Raw genomic sequence first — 24425 nt, 5'->3', positions numbered from 1 at the left:
GTCTTGATGAGGGTTCGGTGACCCCTCCTCAAGGGGGGGGTACTGTTGTGAAATCTATTTTTGGGCTCCCTCTAGTGGTCACAAGCGGTACTGTGTAGTGTTGTCTTTCTGCAGGTTGCAGCATCAGCTGGTTCGTTATCCTGGTTGGTTTCCTATTTAGCTCACCTGGATACTCAGTTCCTTGCCTGCTATCAATGTATTCAGTGCTCTTCAGATTCCTTGTGTCTACCTTGCTCCCAGTCTCTCCAAGACAAGCTAAGTTTTTGTTTGATCATTTTTTGATTATCAGTGTTCATTATGTTTTTAGTCCAGCTCGCTAAAATGTGATTTCCTCGCTTGCTGGTTGCTCTAGGGGACTGAGTTTCTCCCCCCACACCGTTAGTTGGTGTGGGGGTTCTTGAAATCTCAGAGTGGATATTTTGTAAGGGTTTTTTACTGACCGCATAGATTCTCTTTTCTATTTTCTGCTATCTAGTATTAGTGGGCCTCATTTGCTGAATCTGCTTTCACCCCTGTGTATGTGCCTTCCTCTTACTTCACCGTTATTATTTGTTGGGGGCTTCTATATCTTTGGGGATTATTTCTCTGGAGGCAAGAGAGGTCTTTCTTTCTCTCTAGGGGTAGTTAGTTCCTCAGGCTGGCTCGAGACGTCTAGGATTTTTAGGCACGTTCACCGGCTACTTCTAGTGTGTTTGGATAGGTTCAGATTTGCGGTCAGTCCAGTTTGCCACCTCCCTAGAGCTTGTCCTATGTTTGTTACTTAGCTGGAGTAATTTGTGATCCTCAACCACTAAGGATCATAACAGTATAGCAGGCCAAAAAGTGTTTAATGCATCGCAGAAGTGGGATAAAAAGAAGACCTGAGTACATTTTTTTTTTTTTTTCCTCCCGCTTTTCCTTTGCTGCAGTCTGTTTAGCTTCTTTCATCCCCTTGAACTCTGGGTGGTTTTGAGCTCAGCTGCAGACATGAATGTTCAGACTCTGACTTCTAGTGTGGATCATCTTACTGCACGGGTGCAAAGTATTCAGGATTTTGTTATTCATAGCCCTATTGCCACCTCCCTAGAGCTTGTCCTATGTTTGTTACTTAGCTGGAGTAATTTGTGATCCTCAACCACTAAGGATCATAACAGCTGGTGCAAAGTAAAAAATCTAATTTCACTATCCCCCATGGCAGCACCATGGAGAGAGGAGATCCGCCCTTCAGGGACAGGGAACCTACAGATAAAAGGGCGATACCTCTCCCCCCGCATCAGTTTGTGTCCTGTCTCTAACAGGAAACTTTCAGTTTTTTGTGGTACCTGAATGAAGACTCAGTCTGATGAAGATCCGGGGTGAAGATGATCCAGGGCCAGCCAGTCCAGGTTCTGGCAGCGGGGAGGCCCCTGCGATGGCTGGTGCGGTGCCTGAAACCACCACCGCTGGGACTGAAGTGTCTGCAGGGTGAGCAGGGGAAAGCATGGCCGCCACTCCGGAGAGGACACAGGGTCTTCCGGACAGCGTGTGCCCTGATGGTCCAGTAAGATGGCTGCCGCTCCGGAATCGAAGAACTCCTGGGTTCGGGCGGGCGCACGCGTGGACAGAGTGCTCCCTAGAGGTGGCGCAAGATGGTCACCACCCAGGAAGAAAAGCTGGGCTTGCAGGTTCCCGGCAGGCGCATGTGCAGATGAAACGCTTCCCAAGTGACGTTGCCGCAGTAGGGGGAGGGGTCGGAAGCGATGTGCACGGTGGCAAATTTTAAAAAAGCCGGTGAGTAGAGAAGCTATTTGCTGCATGCAGTCCCCTGTGAGTAACCATGGAGGACAGCGACCAGCCACAGCAGCAGCACCTCCACCAGCAGCGGCGGCGGCAACCAGATAAGCAGAAAAAGCATTTCTCTGCTGACAAGTGAAGTGGTCGGTCCAGCAGCCACTCCACACAACACAGCAGAAATTTCCGGTTCCAACCCATCCTTCAGAACCGGTACCTGCGGCTGCGTCCGATTGGTGAGTGATCTTCAGAAAGTTCACCATTGTAACTGGGGTCCCTTATATTCCTTTTTATTAAGGAAGGAAGAGATTGGGAAAAACGAAGCAGAGGTGTTGCCCCTTGTGTGAAAAAGCCTTGCCCGTATCCTGGGATAAGAAGCTTTTCGGCTCTTGTATAGGACAAGTGCTCTGCGGGGAAACCCCAGACCTTGCCTCCGAACTGAGTTCCGCCATCAAAACAGAGGTTGAGAGTGTGTTTAGGTCTCTCAGGGAGGGGGATAAGGTCAAAAGGAAGGAAACTGTAATATGCTCCCTGTCCGATTCCTTTAGCTCCAGGGACAAGGGCTCAGATATGCAAGACTCCTCATCCTTATTCTTGAATCATGAAAAGGGAGGGAGTCACTGTTTTCCCCTTGATGAGGTAGATTCACTGGTAAAAGCAGTAAGATCTACTATGGGGGTGCTGAACCCTTGTCCCGATAAAACAGTTCAGGACATAATGTTTGGGTGATTAGGCCAAAAGAGGCATAAAGTATTTCCCTTAAACGAAAATATTCAGGCCTTAATTTAGAAAGAGTGGGAGAAGCCGGGCAGGAAAAACTCGTTTAAACTGTTTAAAACAGCTGACATGTCCCGGCTTTGATGTGGGCTCACCGCCGGAGCCCGCATCAAAGCGGGGCTTCTGACCTCGGACGTACTATCCCGTCCGAGGTCAGAAAGGGGTTAAACGGTCCTTTCAGAACAAAACAATTTTTCATATAAGATCCTTGAGGGAGCAAAACAGATGGGATGAGGGGAAAAGGAAGGACAGAGGTTTCCTCTTTGGGAATTCTTCTTGAGACAAAAATTCCTCAAAGTGACGGTTCCCCTAGGGTGGGGGATTGATTGTCTAATTTCCTTCCGGCCTGGGAAAAAATCTCTACCAGCCCCTAGATACTAAACCTGGTTTTTGATAGCAAGCGACTCGACCCAAGACTGCAGAGAGCAGCGGGGCAGAGTAATGAATACCCTGGTGAATCTAGGCTGGCTTCTAAACCTGAAGAAGTCAAGGCTAGAGCCAAACAGAATTCAGGAATTCCTGGGGTTAATATTGGACTCTCGAGAACAGGAGTGCCGCCTCCCAACTCCAAAAAAAGGAAAAATCATAGACCTAGTGTCAAATGCCTTGCTGAGCCCCTCCATGACATTGAGAAGGGCGATGTTGCTACTGGGTTCCATTTCAGACCTATTTACCAGCAGTTCAGTGGGCACATCTCCACACAAGGGATCTCTTCATTCCCTAGTTTGGTGGAGGGACGCCAACAACCAGTCAAAAGGGATCCCCTGGGTAGAAAAGATATCTCAGGTAGTTACCACCGACGCAAGCACTACAGGATGGGGAGCTTACCTGGGCAACAGGGTCACTCAAGGGGTATGGAAAGGATGGGAGCTCAAGGCATCTTCAAACCAGAAAGAACTTTGGGCAGTGGGTCGTGCTCTATCAGATTTCCTACACATTCTACAGGGTCATCATGTTTGGGTGTTGGTGGCCTACCTAAACCATCAAGAGGGAGCCATATCCCGAGCCCTAATGGACACAACTTCCAAGATCTTCACCTCAGCAGAGAGCAATTTTTTAGCCCTTTCCGCATTACACATTCGGGGGGTAGAAAATCAGAAGGCAGACTTTCTGAGCCGCACTCAATTGAGACAGGGCGAATGGGTCTTAAAACAGTCCGACTTCAAGCAGGTTGTGGGAATGTGGGGGACCCCAGTCATAGACCTGTTTTCCAATATTAGCAACAGAAAGGTGGAAACCTTTTGTTCTCTAGACCCCAGGGGGAGCCCTTAGGCCCTAGACGCTTTCATGATTCTTTTGTCACAGTGTCTAGCATATGCCTTTCCCCAACTATCCTCATCTCAGTGGTCCTACGGAAGGTCAGGGAGGACAGATCAAGGCTAATATTAATAGCTCCCTTCTGGTCAAAAAGAACTTGGTTTTCCTGGCTGAGGATGTTATCGATCACCGATCCTTGGGTTCTTCCAGAACTCCCGGACCTTCTGTCTCAGGGACCGGTGTTTCACCCTCAGGCAGCGAACCTTCATTTGACAGCATGGAATTTGAAGGATAGGAAAACCGTCACTACGAAATGGCAAGACCTGGAAAAAATTCCTGTCCACTTCAGGAGTAAGAGTTCAGGATGGGGTTCCAATTACTGAGATCCTTGAGTTTCTACAGAAGGGACTAGAACGTGGCCTGGCAGTAAGTACCTTAAAGGTACAGGTAGTAGCCCTAGGAGCATTATATAACCGGGACGTAGCGGACAACTTGTGGGTAGCACGTTTTAACAGCCCCGCCGCAAGGCCTAGGCCGATAGTCAGCCGAAAGCTACCATCTTGGGATCTAAATCCGGTTCTATCAGCTCTAACACGTACACCACCTTATCTGCAGGACCTCCCTTCACAAAGATTCTTGATGATAGGGTTACCCTAAAACCTGACCCAGCCTACTTACCAAAGGTAGCATCTCGGTTCCATAGGTCTCAGGACGTAGTCCTCCATTCCTTCTGCTTAGACCCTAAGAATAGGGAAGAAGAAAGATTTTACACCTTAGACGTGAGGAGATGTCTGGTTCCGTTCCTAGAGTCCACCCAGAGGTGTAGAAAGGAAGGATCTCTCTTTGTATGTTTTCAGGAACCTAGATAGGGACTCAAGGCTTCCACGGAGCACCATGGACGTCTCTCAACCTTTCATTGTGGAGGTCATGCGTTTGAGGTGGAAGTGGGGGCTGAATTATTGCATGGTGTGTCTCCTGGTAAATGGCAACCGTGTGCTTATTTTTTCCAAGCTAAGAGAAATTACGATTTTGGTGATAGGGAACTTTTAGCTATCAAATGGGCATTTGAGGAGTGGCGGCATTTATTGGAGGGTGCGGTTCACCCAGTGATGGTTATCAGGTCATAAGAGTCTGGTATACTTGGAATCAGCAAAACGTCTTACACCACGACTGGAAAATGGGCATTATTTTTTACCAGATTTAACTTTGCTACTTTTAGGCCGTAGAGCAAAAACTTGTCCTGTTCATTGCTTTCCTGGGGGAGGAGATAAGTGCATTCTCTAAAAGGGGGTAGTGATGGTGTCTATATCCTCCAATCTTGAAAGAAAGAGAGGTGGTTGACGTTCAGGGGGATGCCCCTGCTACCTGTCCACTTCGTAAACTATTTGTTCCAATCAATCTCCATCTTAGGGTCCTCAGTGAACATCATGATACGGTGTTGGCTGGACATCCTGGGAATAAGGTCACCTCGGATCTACTTACTCAGAATTTTTGGTCGCCGGTTGCTCATAAGGATGTTTTGGGAGTATGTTGCCGCCTGCAATATCTGTGCGCATTCGAAGAGCTCTCATAATCGTCCGTCAGGAGCTCTCCAACCACTGGAGATTCCCAGCAGACCTTGGACTAACTTATCAGTCGATTTTATTATGAACCTACCCTTGTCTACGAGGAACACTGTAATCCTGGTGGTGGTGGACAGAGTTGGCAAAATGTGTCATTTTGTTGCACTACCAGCCTTGCCTAACGCCAAATCTCTTGCTCAAATTTTTGGAAGGGAAATTATTAGACTGCATGGGATTCCTACCAATATTGTTTCTGATCACGGGGTGCAGTTTATCTCCAAATTTTGGAGAGCATTTTGCAACCCTCTGGGGATCCATTTGTCTTTTTCTTCTGATTTTCACCCACAGTCTAACGGGCAGACTGAACGGGTTGATCAGAATTTAGAGACATATCTCAGATGTTTTGTGTCTGAGAATCAGGAAGACTGGGTTACTTACTTACCGTTGGCTGAATTTGCAGTAAATAATGGATGTCCGGAATCATCCGGTAAGTCCCCGTTTTTCGAGGCATGTGGGTTCCATCCGCAGTTTAGTTCTTTCAATGGTAACCACCCTTCCGGATTACCGGATGAAGAACAGTTTTCGTCTTCCATCTCTACCGTATGGCAGGGAGTGACATATTTAGAACCCATCTTTCTCAAATTATTAGAGTGTGGCTGATCGAAGACGTGTGGTTCGTTCGGACCTGTGTGTTGGTGACTTGGTATGGCTGCCCTTGAGGAACATTAAGCTGAAGGTTCCATCTTGGAAACTGGGTCCCAGGTTTATCGGTCCTTTATAGGATCTTAGCCATCGTCAATCCTGTAGCGTTCCGCCTTGCTTTACCACCTACTTTTAGAATCCATAATGTTTTTCACCGTTCTCTCCTCAAAAGGTACGTGGCATCTGCAGTACATTGGCCTCTACCACCTTCTCCTATCAATATTGATGGTAATCTGGAGTTCCAGATGGCAAAAGTCTTAGACTCTCGTCTTGTTTGTCGGTTGCTTCAATACATGGTACATTGGAAGGGGTACGGTCCTGATGAGAGTATGTGGGTACCAGCTTCTGACGTCCATGCGGCCAGACTGGTTCAGGCTTTTCATATTGCACACTCGGATAAACCTGGCCCTGAGGTTCCAGAGGGCCGGCTTGGAAGAGAGGGTACTGTCACGGGGTTACCGCAACGGAACGGAGCCAGAAGACTGCAGTGTCTGGTTGCTTTTACTACGCTGAGAAGAAGTACTTCAGTGTATTAAATGTGTTTATTTCTTCCCGCAGAACAGGGTTTAATTGGCCATATTGGAATACTCCTACATGCAGCTGTGCTCGGTTAGCCACTTTTATTCCCTATAAAATCTGGGCTCAATTACCAAGTCATCATCAGAGTTAGCAATAGCTACATGATCTTGGAGTGTGAGAAGTTGGTGTTGTGAAGGAGAGCTGGAGGAATTTATTAGCAACTGTTTTCTGGTTTGTATGCTTGGAAATTACTTATCCTTCCCTGTTTAACTTTCTTTCCCCTCCCTACACACCCTGGTATGGAATACCTCGGTTATATGTGAGTGTATATTTTGTGTGTGTAGTTTTCAGTTTACCCTTGTCTTTGTTACCCTGTCTGTCGGGTTGGTGTACTGCGGTACACCGTAGCGCCTCTTTCCTGGGTGGGTGAAGGGGACAGACGAAGGGCTGTTCTAGGAGATAAGGCAAGGGTGGCGGCCCCGACATCTTCGCCATCTGAAGTATCCCGGGGAGCAGGGTGAGCTAGGGCACCCCCAAGTGTTAGGGCCAGGAAAGGTGCCCTCTGGTCCCATGTCACGAATCAGTCAAATCGTGAAAATACCACTGTACAGTAAGTAATAAATGTAACAAACTTTCCCACTCTAAAGCAGAATTGGAAACAAAAACAACACTGAGCAACATAACTGAGCTGAAATCGGCCAAAGACATGGAATAATTACCCAATGGAGATTGTGGGTTGCAGGCATTTAATGGTAATGTTACTGAAGCCAGATCTTCCTGTAGTTTTCCTTCTTTAGCAGCAGGTTGCTCGCGGCTGACAAGTTTCTGTAGTGTATAGTTTGCTTTTCTCATTGCGGAATCTGAATACATATTAAAGGATGATGTATATTAACGTTATCATGTCATTAGATTCATACTGCCCAAACCATGGGTAGCATGGATCAGAACCTAGCTTCAAGATTGTAGTAAGGTATCTTTTACTGCACCATTTCAAAGAAAAACTGCCGCATCGTCCCGTCTCTCCCAATGGTTCCCTGTCGGCTTTTCAAACTATATTTCCTCTAAAACACAACTACATTTCAGAGTAAAACATACCTGGCTTCAGTCACACAGCCAGGCTCTAATTCATGCTGCCGTTGGTTCGGGCAGCATTAATCTAATGACAGGTTCCCTTTAACGACTATAATATCTTTTTCATTAAGGTACGACAACCACCACTTAAGCGCCTCAGATTGCGAGGCGATTGGTCAGATACAGGACCCAGATCAAGACCTGAAAGTGAACGAGAAAGAGATGGTATGTATAATATTTTGTTATCTATTAGGTTTAACATTTTTGCCAATACATAGTTATGCTGTTTGGGAAGTTTTTTTTGGTTTGACTTTCAACATTTTTATGTCAAAAACCTTAATTTCTTCCGGCCACTGTCAATTTTTGTTTTTGATTTTAGTTTGTCATTTTCAAAGATCCATAACGTTTACATTTTTCATTTGTGAAGCCCTGTGTGAGGGCTTGTTTTTTTTTTTTCTTTTGAGTTATGTCTTTGAATGACGTCATACATTTACTATACAATTGATAGAGCTGTGCATTTCTGTCTGGATTTGTATAAATGCATTTTTTTTAATTTTTTTTGAGGATTTAGCATACAGGTCAATTAATTTTATAATTTGATAGATCAGACTTTTACATACCCATCAATAGCAAATATATTTATTATTTTTATACTGGCAAAAGGGGGCGATGATTACATTGTTTCAATATTTTTATAAACTTTTTTTTCACTGCTTTAGTCCCATGCTGGGATTTGAACCTGCAAACTTGTGCTATATTCTATAATAGTACAGTATTGGGGTGTGTAGAGATAATGACATGACGTTTGAAAAGCAATTGTCTATTTCTCGATAACCTACTGTGAGTATGTTGGCGTAAAGTTGGGAACAGCTGAAGGATGATATAACTGCATTATAAGATTATACAAGGTTTGCTTACTTTTATTGTGGAGATGGCTATAGGTTTTTGTAGAGCACCACTCCACAGAAGGGTGCAATTTACAGTATACTGTAATACTGCAGCATGTACCATAAGCAATTAAACGATCGCAGGTTCAAGTAAAACAAGTTTTTTTTTTTGTTTGTTTGTTTTTAAATATATATGTACATTTGAATAATTACATCCCCTAGTAAAAATAATGAAAAAAATGTATATATATTTGGTATCTCCACTTCCGAAAAAGTTCAGGTTATTCCAATTAAAAATGAATTGTCTCACACGGTAAATGTTGTAAAGCGAAAAAAACAAACAAAATGCCTGAATTGTGTTGAGTCACAACCCAAAGATGATCAAAACGTCATATGTGCCTCAAAATAATATTGATGAAAATGTCAGCTCCCCAGCTTCTGAATTTTTTTTTACGGTGAAAAAACAATCTATGCAAATTTGGGAATGCCGTATTCATACTGGTGTGAAGAATAATTCTGCAATGTTATTTTCCCAGGATGTCCCTCCTGACAGCACCACCAGGAGATTGTCCTTCATATCCTTGATAGGGACAGGAAACACAGAAGAGGTGAAATAGCCCCTTCCCACCTCCACCCTTCAGTGTTTTTCCTGTCCCTATCAGGGACAGACGCTGGAAGAGGAGCACAGGATGTGCGAAGATATAGGTTACCTGAGCTCCAGCTCCTGCAGTGGGTTTGGGGCAGAGGGCGAGATGGTATGCCCTCAATACCGCTGATACCACGAGAGGTCCCTCAGCGGTCGGTAGAGCGAGTGCTCCCGATTTCAGCCACGTTCCCTTCGAGGACACTGGGCTGCAGCTGCTGCGCAGTGCCCTACGGGCGGGTGTCCGCGATGCTTGTTCCGGCGATGCGGCGCCACTGCAGGTGGCTGGGAAGTTGCCGCTCGCCGGGTCGGCGTCTCCCTCCAAAGCGGCGCCATGACACTGGAAGTCGCGTGGTGACGACTTCCAGGAGCAGCACTGAATGGGCCGGCGGGCGCTCCAGGAGGGGGTGCAGCTGCCAAGCAAAGATCCAGTATCCAGGGTGCGTTCCACAGGGCACATGCGCTGTCAGAAGCGACAGCAGGATCCAAACGAGGAGCAGCTGTGATCGGAAGGAGGACGATTCAGATGTCTCAAAGTCGGGTAAGACAGACTATTTAAGACCGACAGCTGAAAGCACACACTGACCCAGTAAAATGGAGAGTGCTAGCCGTCCTGACGTCCAGTCCGAATCTTCCTTGTACCACGTGAGTGAGCTACGATAGCATCTTCCAAGGCAGTCTATACACAGTTAGCTATAGGACCTTCCTTTTCCGTATTTTCTAGGATAAGGAAACGACTAAGCGCTCCACAACAGCGGTCAAGAGAAGATCTAATAAGTGCCCATTATGTGCCACGAGACTTCCAGATGTATATGAAAAAAAGCTGTGCGAGTCATGCATCGCCAAGCTGCTCAAACAAGAGCAATAATCCTTATTGGATAATATACGCAGCATGATCAGAGAAGAGGTTCAGGCCACTATAGCCACTACTGAACCGCCCCAGGTTCCCTCGCCTAAGAGACCCAGATTGGACATGGATCCAAGCTCCGAGGAAGGAGAAGTATCAGGCTACTTTGATCTAGACTCAGCGGAAGGCAAATCTTCCTCTGTACTTTTTTCCGGTGATCGGAGGAGATATTTATTTTCTTCCGAAGACACGGACACCCTGTTACAGGCAGTCCGAAACACCATAAAAGTGGAAGAAGCCACGGAGCCAATGACAGTCCAGGACGAAATGTTCGGAGGACTAAGGGCTCGAAGAGATAGGGTCTTCCCCATGAATAATCACATATTAGCCATGATATTAGAGGAATGGGAAGATGTGGGGAAAAAACTTTTAGTCCCAAAAGACTTTAAATTCCGACTTCCCTTTAATCCTGAGGATACTAAGATGTGGGAAACGGTTCCGAAAATCGAAAATTGACATACCAGTAGCCAGAGTGTCAAAGAAGACAGCCATCCCATTCGAAGATTCCTCCGGCCTTAAGGACCTGATGGACAGAAGAGCGGAGGACCTCCTTAAAAAATCATGGGAAGCTTCAGCAGCAATTATGAAGGCTAATGTAGCGGTGACCTCAGTAGTAAGGTCAATGTGTATATGGGTTGAAGAATTGGAAACCCAAATAAAAAATAAAACTCCCAGAGAGGAAATTTTAAGATCCTTACCACTGCTGAAGATGGCAACTGATTTCATGGCAGATGCCTCGGTAAGTCAGTCCGCTTTGCAGCCAGGGGCAATGCATTGTTTAATGCCGCAAGGAGTGCGGTATGGTTAAGGTCATGGTCAGGAGATACTCAATCCAAAAATAAACTTTGCTCAATCCCATTTTCTGGTCTCTATGTATTTGGCCCAATATTGGATGATTTACTGGACAAAGCATCTGATTAAAAAGAAGGGCTTCCCAGAACAGAAACAAAACAAAAAGCCAGTGTACCGGAGGCCCCGATTCAATCCAAGGCAGGATTATAGTGGTAAGGGTAAAACCGGAAGGTGGAGCTACCCTAAAGGAGGCAGGGGTAGAGGCTCCTTTTGTGACCAAGGGACCGGGTCAGGTAAACAATGACGGCAGGCGCATTGGAGGAAGACTTCATCGGTTCATGCAAGGATGGCAGGGTATTACCCAAAACCATTGGATACTCCAAACAGTCTCTCAAGGGTACTAAATAAAATTTACTCAAATACCCCAGAGAAGATATTGTCTGACCCGCAGCCAATCTCCGGAGGTCCATCAAAAACTTTTAGAAGACATACAAGAACTCATACAAATAGGAGCCATAGTTCCGGTTCCCCTGTCGGAACAACTCTATGGCCACTATTCCAGTCTCTTTTCTATAAAAAAGCCAGGAGGCGAGTACCGGACCATAATAAACTTAAAACCACTGAACCAGTGGCTCCTTTACAAACGTTTTAAAATGGAGACCATCAGATCCGTCATACCATTAATAAAGAAAGATTCAGTAATGTGTACAATGGATCTCAAAAGTACATATTATCATGTGCCCATTCATCCTCTACACCAGAAATACCTCAGGTTCGCTATAAAAGACCGAGGGAAAATTCTTCATTTCCAATTTCGGTGTCTGCCATTTGGACTCTCATCAGCTCCGAGAATCTTTACCAAACTCATGGCAGAGGCAATGGATTTCCTACGGACAAAAAATATCCTTATAGTGCCGTACTTGGACGACCTGTTGTTGGTGGCAGACTCACGACAGCAGATGGAAGTGGACTATGTCACTTCTGGAAACCCTGGGATGGGTAATAAATCTAAAAAAGTCGAGTCTAGAAGCAGAAAAGAGGAAAACCTTCTTGGGGGTCCTTCTGGACTCGGAGAAAGAGTATTCATTTCTTACAGCTCACAACAGCTAGCCGAAACACGAGAAGCTCAGATGTTGGCCTTCCTGATAGTGGTGTACTGTCTTTTCCCCATGAGACTACTGGGCCTGATGACCTCATGCATTCCGTGCATCCAGTGGAGTCAGTTCCACTCAAGGGGATTACAGCAAGACAAACTTGCCAGATGGGACGGAAAACAGACGTCATTGGACGACAAAATATCCATAGAAGGAAGATGCTTCCTGTCCTGGTGGATCAACATCTCAAATCTGCAGCAGGGCAAACCCTGGTGAGTGTCTCCATGCATAAATATATCTACGGCCGCAAGTCTCAGCGGCTGGGGAGCTCATATAGAAGGTCGTTATCTTCAGGGAACATGGCCCTTATGGATAAGCGACAGCTCCTCAAACTTCAGAGAACTCAGAGCAGTTTGGGAAGCACTGAGCAGATCTCAGCAACAGCTCAACGACCTTCACGTCAGAATATTCTCTGACAATTCAACTACAGTCTCTTTCATCCTACATCAAGGATCTTCCAGACACCGTCATCTTCAAGACTTAACAAACATAATATTCTCTTGGGCAGAACTCAATGTAAGATCCCTAACGGCGGTACATTTGAAGGGCGAAAGAAGCCAGGTGGCAGATTTTCTCAGCAGGAAGAAAATCCAACCCACAGAGTGGGCCTTAAACCAAGAAGTCTTTCTACATCTTAACGACATCTGGGGCTTCCCAGAGATAGATTTGTTCGCTTCAAGGATATATTCAAAAACAAGACGCTTCTTTTCACTAAATCCAGGAGACAACCCGACAGCAGTGGCTGCCTTAGCCCAGGATTGGGATATGGAACTGGCTTATGCCTTCCCTCCACTGCCCTTAATTCTGAGAGTTCTACGGAAGATTCAGGAGAGTCTGACGACGGTTATTCTAATAGCGCCGTACTGGCCCAGGAGAAGCTGGTTTCCAGTACTAAAGCAGATGGCGGTGGAAGATCCAATCCTTCTACCACTACAACAAAATCTCCTGACACAGGTCCCTCTTGTTCATCACAGTCTAGAATTCCTACAGCTTTCAGCCTGGATCCTAAGAAGGAAATGCTAAAATTGAGTGGCCTCTCAGAATCAGTCATATCTACCTTACAAAAGAGTAGGAAGCCAGTCACTTCAGCCATATGGAAAAAATTCTGCTCATTTTGTACAGGCCCAATTTCCCTTAAACAGGGACCTGATATTCCTCAAATCTTAGATTTTCTTCAGGCTGGCTTTGACAAGGGTCTAAAGCCCAGTACTCTAAAAGTACAAATCTCGGCTCTGAGCTCCTTCTTGGATTACCCGCTGGTAGAACACCCTTGGGTGGTAAGGTTTATTAGAGCCACTCAACGTATTAGACCTACAATACGTAGTTCCGTCCCTCCTTGGGACCTAAATTTAGTCCTGAATAATTTATGGGAAAATCCTTACGAACCCCTAGATCAGGCAGATCTCAGATTGGTAACACTTAAAACAGTGTTCCTGGTGGCAATAAGGCTAGGTTCACATTGCGTTAGTGCAGTCCGTTCAACGCATGCGATAAACGGACTGCGTTAACTCAAGTGCCGAAAAAGATCGCGTTATGCGATCGCGATAGCGCAGATGCTTCATCTGTGCTAGTGACAGACCCGAAAATGCTGCAGACTGCGTCTGAGGGTCCATCACAGAATGGTGGCACATCGCTAATGCATGCCGATTGTGACATGCGTTAGCGATGCGCTACATAATGGCAGTCAATGGCTGCGCTAACACATCCGTTACATAGCGTTAGTGCCGCTATGAAACGGATGCCGTCAGCGGATTGCCATTAACGCAATGTGAACCCAGCCTAACCTCAGCCAGACGGATAGGGGAAATTCAAGCCCTTTCCATAAAAGACCCATATCTAAGGATACAGGAGGACGACTGTATCATTCTTAAGCTAGATCCGGCCTTCCTTCCAAAGGTAGTAACTGACTTTTATAGGAGCCAGGAAATAATACTGCCCACCTTCTGTCAGGACTATGAAAACGAAAAAGAACGTGCACTCCATTCTCTGGATGTTAAAAGAACAGTCCTACAATACCTGAAACTCACAGAAGGGTGGAGACTAGATTCAAATTTCTTCGTCCAGATGGCAGGGAAAAATAGAGGAAGGAAGGCATCAAAAGCCACCTTAGCTAGGTGGATAAAACTGGCCATTTCCACAGCATACTCCTCGGCAGGAAAAATTCCGCCTGAAGGCCTTAAGACCCACTCGCTGAGAGCAGTCTCGGCTTCTTGGACAGAGAGTGCAGGGGCTTCCATGGATCAAATTTGCAGGGCCGCAACTTGGTCTAAAATAGATACTTTTTGTAGTCATTACAAACTGGACGTTCTGTCAAACCAACAGACGGCCTTTGGGAGGAAAGTCCTCCAAGCAGTAATCCCGCCCTAATGGTACTTATTTGGTACTTCTCCTGGTGGTGCTGTCAGGAGGGACGTCCTGGGAAAGTAGGAATTAGCCCTACCGGTAATGTAATTTCCAGGAGTCCATCCTGACAGCACCCCTTATATTCCCTCCCGTATATTTTCTATCTGATGTGGTGTAAAACATTTGTAATGTAAATTTAATAAAATGGCGTTGCATCCATTCTGGTGTGGTACTTGGAAAAGACACTGAAGGGTGGAGGTGGGGAGGGGCTATTTCACCTCTTCTGTGTTTCCTGTCCCTATCAAGGATATGAAGGACAACCTCCTGGTGGTGCTGTCAGTATGGACTCCTGGAAATTACATTACAGTTAGGATTAATTCCTACTTTTACCATACGATGGATGACATGAACTGAAAGGCGAAATTGCATTTATTTTTTCCATTTTAGCCCACTTTTAAAAGCTATGTCAACAAAAATATATAAAATATATGGCTCTTGGAAAAAAAAAGAGGAAAAAATATGAAAAAGCAAAAACATAAAATTGCCTGTTATGTAAAGGTTTAACCCCTCCACCCCGAAGCTTGTTTTCACCTTCCAGACCAGGCCAATTTTTGCAATTCTGACCGCTGTCACTTTGAGTTCGTAACTCTGGAACACTTCCATGGATCCCACTAATTCTGAGTTTCTTTTCTGGTGACATATTGTACTTCATGCTAGTGGTAATATTTCTTTGATATGACTTGCGTTTATTTGTAATAAAAAAAAATAGAAATTTGGCAACAATTTAGAAAATTTCACAATTTTCAATCTTTTAAAAAATGTTATGCCCTTAAATCAGAGAGTCATATCGCATAAAATAGTTAATAAATAACATTTCCCAAATGTCTACTTTACATTAGCCCAATCTTTGAAATATTATTTTTTTGTTCTAAGGGTTAAAAGTTGACCAGCAATTTCTCATTTTTACAACTAAACCATTTTTTTAGGGACAACCTCACATTTGAAGTGACTTTGGGGTGCCTATGTGGCGGAAATTACCCAAAAGTGTCACCATTCTAAAAACTGCACCCCTCATGGTGCTCAAAACCACATTCATGAAGTTTATTAACCATTCAGATGCTTCACTGGAATTTTTGGAATGTGGAAGGAAAAATAAACATTTACTTTTTCACAAAATTTTTTCTTTAGACCTAATTTTTTTTTACTTTTGTAAGGGTAACAGGAGAAAATGGACCATACAATTTGTGGAATTTCTCCTGAGCATGCAGATACCCCATAAGTGGGGGAAATCTACTGTTTGGGAACACAGGAGGGCTTGGACGGGAAGGAACGCTATTTTTACTTTTTGAATGTAAAATTTGCTGGAATAATTAGAGGACGCCATGTCACGTTTGGAGAGGCCCTGATGTGCCTAAACAGTGGAAACCCCCCACAAGTGACACTATATTGGAAACTAGACCCCTTAGGGAACTTACCTAGATGTGTATTGAGCACCTTGAACCCACAGGTGCTTCACAGAAGTTTATAAAGTTAAGCTGTGAAAATAAAGAAATCACATTTTTTCCTCAAAAATCTTTTTTAGCTCCAAATTTTGTATTTTCACAAGAGTAACATGGAAAAATGGACACCAAAATTTGTTGTGCAATTTCTCCTGAGTTCACCGTCACCCCATATGTAGTCGAAAACTACTTTAGAGGCGCAGTGCAAATCTCAGAAGGGAAGAAACGCCAAATTACAGTGCAGATTTTGCTGCAGTTGTTTGAGGGTGCCATGTTACATTGAAGGAGCCCATGAGGTGCCAACACAGCAGAACCCCCTGTAAGTGACCCCATTTTACAAACTAAATCTCTCAGTGAATTCATCTAGGGGTGCAGTGATTATATCGACACCACAGGTGTGGCACAGACTTTTATACCATTGCGCAGTGAAGATAAAATCAATTACAATTTTACCACCAAGATTGTGTGTTAGCCCCAAGTTTTACATTTTCATGCTGAGAAATAGATAAAATGGCACCAGAATTTGTCCCACAATTTCTGCTGAACCTGGCAATGCCCCATATGTGGCTGTACAGTACTACTTAGGCTACGTTCACATTTGCGGTCTGCGCCGCAGCGTCGGGCGCCGCAGCGTCGCCGCATGCGTCATGCGCCCCTATATTTAACATGGGGGCGCATGGACATGCGTCGCACTTGCGTTTTGCGCCGCATGCGTCCCTGCGGCGCCCGCGTCCGGGCGCAGAGGACGCAGCAAGTTGCATTTTTGCTGCGTCCAAAATCAATGAAAAAAAGGACACATGCGGCGCAAAACGCAGCGTTGTGCATGCGTTTTGCTGCGTTTTTGTTTGCGTTGTGCGTTGCGGCGCCGACGCTGCGGCGCACAACGCAAATGTGAAGGTAGCCTAAAGCCATATGGCGATACTCGGGAGGGACGGAGCACTGTTTGCCTCCTCGAGCTCAGATTTTCCTAGAATAGTTTGCAGATTCCATATAAAGAGTCCCTAAGTGCTAGAAAAGCAGAAATTATAATCCTTTTGGAATTTATCTACTGACAGCGGCAATAGTACTGCACATTATAATAAGAAACTTTGTAATAGATCTTATCAGATAAATCTGCCTTTTTCTCTGCCAGGACTAATTTATTCTCAAAATTCTCAATTCCTGGGTATAATCTGTATTCAGTGAAGACGGATTGTTACATTGCAGATAATGTTCGGTTAATCTAGCAGTAGCATCTGTTATCTCCTATCTCAGTAAGGCTACGTTCACATTTGCGTTGTGCGCCGCAGCGTCGGCGCCGCAGCGCACAACGCAAACAAAAACGCGGCAAAACGCATGCACAACGCTGCGTTTTGCGCCGCATGCGTCCTTTTTTTCATTGATTTCGGACGCAGCAAAAATGCAACTTGCTGCGTCCTCTGCGCCCCGACGCGGGCGCCGCAGGGACGCATGCGGCGCCAAACGCAAGTGCACCGCATGTACATGCGCCCCCATGTTAAATATAGGGGCGCATGATGCATGCGGCGCCGCTGCGGCGCCCGACGCTGCGGCGAGGACCGCAAATGTGAACGTAGCCTAATGTAACAATCTCTCTTCACTGAATACACATTTCTCCAGTGAATTGATAATTTTGAGAATGAACGATTGGTCCTGGTGGAAAATGGAGCAGATTTCTCATAAGATATATTATAAAGCTTATTTTCATGTGTAAAGTTGATTTACAGTATGTAATAAGTTAAAGTGACAGTTACTTTTAAAGATATTTGCCATAAATGTTTACTACTTCTAGGTGATCAGGTGACTAATGCATCGCTAATGCAAAGAATGTCTGACATGCTTTCAAGATGGTTTGAAGAAGCAAGTGAGGTTACACGAAGAGGAAGAAATCAAAACAGAGGTAAATTCCCAAGCAAGACAATATCTGTAGCTACATATATTTCCAATATCCACAGGAACATTTCCCTTCAATGAGAAAATACATAAGGCCTGTCCACACATAACAGGACAGGTGAGATGAAAACTCCCAACAAACATCAGTATGTTTCTAGGTACCTGCACTACACAAACTGTGATCTAATTAATTACATGCATCAAATTTTTACGTGAAACAATACACTTTGTCGATTACTCTATTGATAACTTATCCCTTTCTAGTGAATAGTAGCTGAGCTGCGGTAGTCAGCCTTAGCCACTAAACCTTGTACAGAGCTGTGTTGTTCCACTCTCTGCGGTCTTTAGATTGGACTGCTGCCGGAGCTGATAACTGGTAATTGGCGTGGTTGCCAGGTGGTGACCCTCCCACCAATTTGGTATTGATGACTTATCCTCAGGATAAGTCAGCAATTTTCATAGGAGATAACAAGTCATTTATTTATTTATTTATTTTTTTAAAGATAGTTTTACTTGTGGCGAAATATATTTGTAGCTCTCATTTTGATTTTCTTACACAAGTTCTCTTATTTCCTGCACACTTCCTATGTCCTTTCATGTATAAATATGTAACTCTTCAGATTTTGTGTTTAAAGAGGATATGCGGGGCTTTAGAAAATGCAAATTATATATAGAATCACAGGTAGGTAATTGCATCTTACCTGCATGTTGTGCCCTGCACCTTTTTTCCCCGGCACAGAGCAGTCACAGACCGCTCCTGCCGGGCATTCTGCTCCTTCTGTAGACATCACATCTACAGAGCGGAGGCTTCTTTTCCAGTCCCCTCTCTCAATAGGGCAGGACTTCCAAAGTCATTTTGATTGACAGCCGAATCCCCACTGCCTAACTGGGGAAGCCGGCTGTCAATCAAAATTACCTCGGAAGTCCCGCCCCGTCGCATCAGCTGAGGGAACCGAATCCCTGGCAGGAGTTGTCTGTGACTGCCCTGTGCCAGGGAAGTATGACGCTGTGCACAACAGGCAGGTAAGTTGCCATTACCTGCCTGTTAGTTCTTAGATACATTTTTTGTTTTTTTGTAAAGTCCCAGATATACCCATTAAAGTGGTTATTTGGCCTTCTGCAGTCTCTATGTGACTGTAGACTTGTGAATCCCCACATCGCGCTCACTGCGTGCTGTTAGTATTTTTCAGTGCTGGCGGCAAGCATGTGAGTGCAAGTATATGACTTGCATACATGTGGTCATGTGCCGACTAGACGGTGTAATGTATAATGATTAGATCTGTCTCTTTAAGAAAGTGAGGGCGGGAGTTGATGTTCAGTTTCAGTTCTAGCCTGAGGAGAAAATGTTATGCTGTGTGCTGGAGGAAAGAGGAGACGAATAAACTACAGTTAAAGCTTACTCTCTTAAATTCCTTGCACCGTGTGGACATTACAACTGGCGACGAGGATGGGATTCAATCACCTGCTGCTGTGTGTACTGACCCCTGCTTTACTGCTTCACACGCCAGCGTCACTGAGAGACTACATCATGGCTGAATACTTGCACACGTTCCCCCAGTTTGATATGACTGATGTCACTAATCTCTCTCATAACTGGAGAAAATGGCTAAACCGGTTTGAGAACTTCCTGGAAGCAATGGACATAAAAGGGGAGAAAAGAAAGAGGGCTGTGTTCCTGCATTGCGTGAGCACAGGAGTCTATCACATATACAGCACATTACCGGCAGCAGAGACAGACACGTACAGCAACTGCTCCAAAGCTCTCACTGACTACTTGAACCCTAAACAAAACATCAGATATGAAAGATACAAGTTCAGTATTGCCAAGCAGCTTCCAGAAGAATCCATAGACACCTATGTCACCCGGCTAAAAGAACTAGCACATGGGTGTGCATTTACTGACGTAGATGATTAAATCCTAACTCAAGTAATTGTCACCTGCTCGTCTAATAACATAAGGCGTAAAGCTCTGCAGCAGGATCTCTCTCTGTATGATTTACTCAAGATGGCCAGTGCTATAGCGATAGCAGATCATCAGGCAACTGCAATGGAGAATGGGGATAATTTACATGTGCATAATCTCAAACATAACAGTGCACAAGGCAAGCAAGCCCCGAAACAGAAGAAATGTTATAGATGTGGACAAGATTTTCCTCACCACATGAATAAATGTCCCGCTATAGGACAAACTTGCAGTAAATGTGGAAAAGGGAACCATTTTGTAGTTGTCTGCAAATCAGCGCCCAACAAGTCTCCTCTGCCAATGACAAAGCCTGTAAATATAAAAATGGTAAATCAAGATATAGAAGAAATGTGTGTGGATGAGAACTATGTGTTCACGACTTCTGTCACTGGCTGAGTGCAGTCTCCATGTATTACACTCACCATCTGCAACACGGATATCACCTTTACAATAGATACAGGAGCTTCGGTGGATATCATAGACAGCAATGCTTATGAACAATTGAAAACAAAGCCAGTCTTACAGCAAGTGCATACTAAAATCTTTCCATATGGATCTAAAACACCTTTAGTTACAATGGGACAATTTGATGCTGAACTTAGCCATAAAGAAAATAGGCAGAAAACCACTTTTCACACATTACAAGGATCGGGAGGCTGTCTTCTCAGCTATCATACTGCCTTGAAGCTAGGACTCATCCAGATTATTCATACCATAACTGACCCTGCGGACCTGGATGTACAAGCCATGGTGAACAGTTTTCCCTCCCTAATAAGTGGATTGGGAAAATAAAAGGACTCTCAAATGCATCTTCATGTGGATGACCGTGTTCGTTCAGTAGCCCAGGCTCACAGGCGTATTCCATTTCACCTGAGAAAGAAGGTAGAAAAGGAACTCCAATTACTCATGGATGATGATGTCATTGAAACTGTTTCTGGTCCCACTCCGTGGGTCTCTCCACTTGTGGTAGTTCCAAAACCAAAGACTCCAGAGCAGGTGAGACTGTGTGTTGACATGCGCCTTCCCAACACTGCTATTCAAAGGGAAAGACACATCTCACCCACAATTGATGACATTATTAATTTATTCAATGGAGCAATCGTTTTTTTCAAAGCTTGACCTCAATAAGGGCTATCATCAATTGAAGAATAGAATTGAGCCCAGAATCCAGATACTTAACAACATTTTCCACCCATGTGGGTCTCAGAAGATACAAAAGATTGACTTTTGGGATCTGCTCAGCAGCGGAAATTTTTCAGGATACGAAAAGGAGCGTCATTCAACACATTCCAAATGCCTGTAATTACAGTGATGACATACTGTTTTTTGGGAAAACTCAAGCTGAACATAATCGTCCTCTATATGCTATCTTTTTTTTTTTTATTTGTTTATTAGTTCAGAATAAACAAACATTGCACACATTTGCAATTATCGTCATTGATTATACCATGAAATACAAACAGTTGCAAAACATCATCATACCAGAAGTTACAAAGGTAATGGAATGTGCATGGTAAATCATTAGTTCCTTATAAGAAAATACCTATTATACAACTTTAACAACTTTAACCATTAACAGTAAGTCGCCGAAAGAAAAACAGATTTAAATCCTGCTCTATGAGCGATGCCCCCGAAAACCACAAGCCCACCTTCCCATGTAGATGTCTAGTCAGTGCAGACTATAGAGTACGACAAGAGGAATTCCATTCGCCCCATATCTTCTCGAATTTACCTGGACATCCTCTACTGTGATACATTGTTTTTTCATATGGGATAATTGAATTCACCAGATCAATCCAAACTTTAAGGGTCGGGGGGGAGCCACCCATCCATCTTAACGCTAATACCTTCCTTGCCAAAAAGAGCGTCTCTCGGAGAAAGATCCCAGTATAATGATCCCAAGTCTCCGTATCCCATACCCCGAACAAACAGGTCAATGGTTCGAGCGGGACAGGGATCGACAATAAAGACGTTAATAATGTCGTTACCTCTCTCCAGTAATGGAGAACTACAGGGCACCTCCAAATCATATGAACAAAATCTGCATCAGGCATATGACACCGTAAGCAATCTGACGAATGTAAGCGGTCCATTTTAAAGAGTCGCGTCGGGGTCAAATAGGCCTGATATATGATATATAACTGGGTCATCCTATTATTGATTGAAGGGGAAACTTAAGTTGAAGATTCAAGAATATCTTCCCATTCCTCTCCCAGTACATCGGGAAGGAGTTCCTCCCATTTCCCCTTGACAGAATTGATGACAGACCCATCTCCCACGGATAGTAGATATGTATATAGAGAGGAAATGAGTCCTTGAGGACCCTGTGAGTTGAGGATACCTATCAAAGGTAAAGAAGAGATCGCCCGACCCGTACCTACATTTGGTATGTGCGATTGGAAAGCTGACCTTAGTTGTAAATACCGGAAGAATTGAGACCTAGGGATGTTGTAATTATTTTGTAATTGTTCAAAGGTTACAAAAACCCCCTGGTTATGTATGTCACTCACCGAGAGAACACCACGGGAGACCCAGAAATCAGTGGATGGGTGATTTAGTAATTCTGGTATATAACCATTATTCCACAGTGGCATTTCAGCTATGACATCCACAAATTTAATAATTCTTTTTATTTGTCTCCATACCAATCTCGCTAGCCGGAGCATAGGCAACAGACGACAAGCACCAACTTTCTCCATCTCCAAAAATCCCAGTGGGCAATCAATCCGGGCAGAATGAATTAAATGACTCTCGGAATTAGGTAGGGAGCTATTAGGCATCCACTTACTTATCGCCTTAGCCTGCCCAGCAAGGTAGTACAGATAGAGGTCTGGTAAAGCCGCCCCACCCCCCTTTTTTGGTCTCTGTAGAATAGATAGTTTGAGTTTGGGCCTGGTCTTCCCCCATATAAAGGATGTGATTAAGGAATTTAATTTTGCGAAAAATGACTTGGGTATTGGTACAGCACTATGTTGAAAGCAATAATTGAGTTTGGGAAGCAGTATCATTTTAATTAGGTTAATGCGACCTGCGACAGAGAGGGGGAGTCTACTCCAGATTATAAATTTAGACTTGACCAAATCCAACAGTGGGTAGATGTTTTGTTGTAAGTCTAACCGACTGTATTGAGACATATGAATACCTAGATATTTGAAGTTGGAAACCACAGGTAGCGATGTGAGAGTCCCGAGACAGGGAGCCGAAGTATGAGATAAAGGCATCAGGGCAGACTTATCCCAGTTTATATATAGGCCGGAGAATTTACTAAATTTATCTATGGTCGCTATCACTTGTGGTAGAGTTTCTTCTAAATATTATCATATCATCAGCATAAAGGCCGATGGTATCCACACGATCTGCAATATTTATTCCCTTGATATCCGTGGAGGATCTTATGCGTATTGCTAAAGCCTCTATCGCAAGGGCGAAGAGAGCAGGGGACAGAGGGCATCCCTGACGGGTTCCCCTGTGTAATGTAAAAGAATCAGAGGTGGAATTATTTACGATTACACGCGCCCTGGGATTCTTATACAGCGTGTCTATCACCCTAATAAATTTCTCTCCAAAACCATATTTCTGCAGACACGCGGAGAGGAAAGGCCACTCAAGAGAGTCGAATGCCTTGGCCGTATCTAGCGATGCCAGCGCCCAACTATTGTCTGGCTCTAGAGAGCTATACTGAATCACCGATTGGACCCGCCTGATATTGATAGAAGTACTTTTCCCAGGCATAAAGCCAGTTTGATCTGGGTGTATAAGGTCTAATAATATGAGCGTATTTAGTCTAGTGGCCAATATTTTGGTGAAAATTTTGTAATCTACGTTAACTAGTGATATGTATTTCATCTTTTATCTTCCATCTTTTAAATTACATCTTTTTAATTATGAATTTGAATTAGACTGAATTGGACTGGAATTGACTGGAAGGTAACAGAACACCAACCTCTACAATGTTTCGGTTTCTTTTCTCATTCACCCCCATACTACTTTCCTTCTTACAATCTCCTGCAATCCCTCCACCTTGTAAGGAACTAGTCATTTCTTCCTCCATCCTCCCCAGCCATCTCACCTTCTCCTCAGAACTGTTCCTCCACATACAATCCTTTTTCTCCAGACACACATGGCCACATCATGTCCTATCCTGCTCCCACCTTCTAACGCTCTGTCTGCTACTCCTCATTGCCGGTGATGTATCCCCAAATCCCGGCCCACCTCAACACATCCCCACGCTCATTTCTAACCCCCTACCTCGATCCTCCGCACGTTTTCCCAACCATGACAACCTCATACCCATTCATCCAGCCCCCACTCCCCCGGTCCCCTTACCTGGAGCACTATGGAACGCACGCTCCGTCTGCAACAAACTGCCATTTATCCATGACCTCTTCATCACCAACAAACTCTCCTTCCTTAGCATCACGGAAACCTGGCTCACCCCCTCTGACTCAGCCTCTCCAGCTGCGCTTTCCTACGGCGGTCTCCACCTCTCTCACACCTCTCGCTCCACCAACAAACGTGGTGGAGGGGTTGGCTTGCTCCTGTCTGACACCTGCTCCTTCACTCCAATCCCGCTACCACCCTCCGCTACTCTTCCCTCATTTGAGGTGCACTCCATCCGCATCTATTCTCCCTCCAACCTCCAGCTGGCTGTCATCTACCGCCCCCCAGAACTAGCCATCTCCACCTTTCTTGACCATTTCACCACATGGC

At 44.6% G+C, this 24425-nt stretch overlaps 1 protein-coding gene across 8 annotated transcripts in view; it reads left to right on the top strand.

Moving 5' to 3' along the window:
- DCAF6 (DDB1 and CUL4 associated factor 6) overlaps positions 1 to 24425 on the top strand; it is a 618531-nt gene that overhangs the window by 188603 nt on the left and 405503 nt on the right. For all 8 annotated transcript variants that reach the window (XM_077295474.1, XM_077295473.1, XM_077295472.1 and 5 more), the window contains exons 9-10: positions 7769 to 7862; positions 17652 to 17759. In XM_077295474.1, coding sequence (XP_077151589.1) covers positions 7769 to 7862; positions 17652 to 17759 — 202 coding nt within the window. The remainder of the gene's footprint in view (positions 1 to 7768; positions 7863 to 17651; positions 17760 to 24425) is intronic.

The sequence above is a fragment of the Ranitomeya variabilis genome, chromosome 3, assembly GCF_051348905.1.
Source record: "Ranitomeya variabilis isolate aRanVar5 chromosome 3, aRanVar5.hap1, whole genome shotgun sequence".
Classification (NCBI taxonomy): Eukaryota; Metazoa; Chordata; class Amphibia; order Anura; family Dendrobatidae; genus Ranitomeya; species Ranitomeya variabilis.
The sequence above is the reverse complement of the archived record's forward strand: the minus strand, read 5'-3'. Positions and strand labels throughout refer to the sequence as shown.